Here is a 2,426-nt window from a genome sequence, read left to right as displayed (position 1 = left end):
TTCACTGTGTTTATATACAACAGTGAGTGTTGCTTGCATCTTATAACAAAGGGAAAGGGGGAAGTGCTTTGACCAAACCCCGATATCATATCATCCTGTGTCATCACACGCACACACTTTGTGCATCTGTGAACCACCACTCCTCTGTTACAAGCTACACAACCGTCTTACAAAGTCCTATCCAACTCTAAACCCAAGACCTCATGCAATGATACCCCTGAGTGAACACCTACAGTGAACCCAAGCAACTAAAGTGTATTTATCCTCAGTGGACCCAGTCCACTGGCACCCATCTAAAACTAGAAGGGCATACACACATGTAAGCAAGAACTGTGGACATTGTAAAATTTGCAAGCAACATGGTGCAATATACAGAGAAACACCAGACCAGTTGTACACAGTAAACAATCCTTGGGTAATGCTTACTGTTAAGGATTTTTGACTACCCAAGATAGATACTGCAGGAATATAAACACACCATAACAGCCCATAACAATAATATTAAAAATATATTACTACAACACAACTTTGGGCATAATAACATTCACCTTGAGATGCTCAACAATGTGGCTTCCCACAATTACTCACACAACACTGAAAACTCTGAACATTACACAAGAAATTTTAGCATCATGTTCCATAGTCTTGGTAACTGTTCTAATAATTTTAATATTTTTAAGTTTCAATTGTATAACTTTCAATTTTATTTCCAATGCTTTATCTCATAATATAATATCATTCCAACATATTAATCATCTTCAATAAATATTACATGCTAATACAATTTTAATACAAATTCTTTGTACACTCTTAATATTTTGAGAAGGTTAATATTGTAATTCTTACATTCTAACTTAGGAATAGCTTTATAAAGTGGACATGTTGCACTAAATATGGATCCATATTTAGGAGTTCAATAACTTTAGCTGTACGATTACAATACTGCCTGATGATGGTCCCACGAGAACCGTAACATGTAGTGGTACAAAATAAAATTCAATCTGCCCCCTGTTTGGGGGTGATGTAACGTGGACAAAAGATGCTTTTAGAAATATAAACGAAAGAAAAAACTGAAAAGCATGAGAAGTCAAAGAAGGACATTGATAATGTAGTTTCACTGTCACTTTTAGGAACCGTAAGTATTAAGGAGAAACTCAGTGAGGCATACAGACTTTCAATCAATGAGCATAATATTAAGGTTAAAAGAACCGTGAAATTTTGTCCAAAATTATAGACTGCATTTTCTTTTGTGGAAACTTTGAAACTCTCTTACGTGGACATGATGAAAAAGACAATTCAATAAATCCAGGGGTATTTAGATGATTAGTAAATTTTGCATCTAAATTAGATTCAGATTTGAAGCATCAAATCTGAAGATTTGCAAAAGTCATGAAAGGCAAAAAAGCAGGAGTTCAAGCAAAAATAAAAGCAGTTTATAGTAAGGCACATTTCATTCACTGTTATGCACATCAACTTAATTTAATAATGAGAAATGCAGCAAGTATTACATGAAATGCAAGAATATTTTTCTCTAACATTCTGGCTATTCCAACATTCTTCTTAAGATCACCACAACGTGTGTCCATTCTCAAGAAGCATATGGAAGTCAGCAATCCACGTCCATCTTGTATAAGGTGGAACTTCAACATACGGACCATAAACAGAGTTCATGAAAATTTGTAACCTTTAATAAACTGCCTTACTGAAATTCAGTATACATCAAATGCAGATCAAACCATTGCAGAAGCAACAGGAATTTTAAAATACCTGAATGATGATAATTTCAAGTTTTGGTTAGAGCTTTATCATCAGATTATGCCTCATGTTGAAATAATTTACAACCAAATGCAATCTCGAGAAATTAGTGTGTTTAAAGTTAATGACTATATAACAAATTTCAAAACTGCTATTTTAGAATTGAGAAACTCAAAAGTACTGTGAGAATCCTTCAAAGGCACTCATGGCAGAAGCTAAGGAAGTGTGTGACTGTATATGTGTTGATATAATGGACAAATATTCTTCCACTGAACACTTAGTAGCTGCTAAATTGTTCAAAAATAAATACTTCACTAGTTTTAAGAATGAATATCCCACAGAAGAGATAGTACTGACCACTGAAGCATATCCCATGATTGACAAAGAAAAGCTTGAAACTGAACTAAAAGTATTCTATTGTAGGTCTGATATTCATGAATATTGCACATTAATTGAGCTGCTGAAATTTATCTTGGAAAATAATCTAGATGATGTTTTTAGTGAAATTACGAAACTGATAAAAATCCTCTTGACAGTTCCCATGACTACATCAGAGGCAGAGCGCTGCTTTTCAACACTGAAAAGAATAAAAACTTTTCTAAGAAGCACTATGAATTCGGAAAGACTAAATGCGCTTGCAGTGCTTTCATTTGTGAAAAATTTCCTCAGCT

General features: G+C 34.0%; 1 protein-coding gene across 1 annotated transcript in view; it reads right to left on the bottom strand.

Annotated features, from left to right (window-relative positions):
• Positions 1-1,117: 1,117 nt before the first annotated feature.
• LOC111872024 (putative Dol-P-Glc:Glc(2)Man(9)GlcNAc(2)-PP-Dol alpha-1,2-glucosyltransferase) overlaps positions 1,118-2,426 on the bottom strand; it is a 17,588-nt gene continuing 16,279 nt past the window's right edge. The window contains exon 5 of the mRNA XM_023865540.2: positions 1,118-2,332. Coding sequence (XP_023721308.1) covers positions 2,327-2,332 — 6 coding nt within the window. The 3' untranslated portion in view covers positions 1,118-2,326. The remainder of the gene's footprint in view (positions 2,333-2,426) is intronic.

This window comes from Cryptotermes secundus, unplaced genomic scaffold (genome assembly GCF_002891405.2).
Source record: "Cryptotermes secundus unplaced genomic scaffold, Csec_1.0 scaffold695, whole genome shotgun sequence".
NCBI classification, from domain to species: Eukaryota; Metazoa; Arthropoda; class Insecta; order Blattodea; family Kalotermitidae; genus Cryptotermes; species Cryptotermes secundus.
The sequence above is the reverse complement of the archived record's forward strand: the minus strand, read 5'-3'. Positions and strand labels throughout refer to the sequence as shown.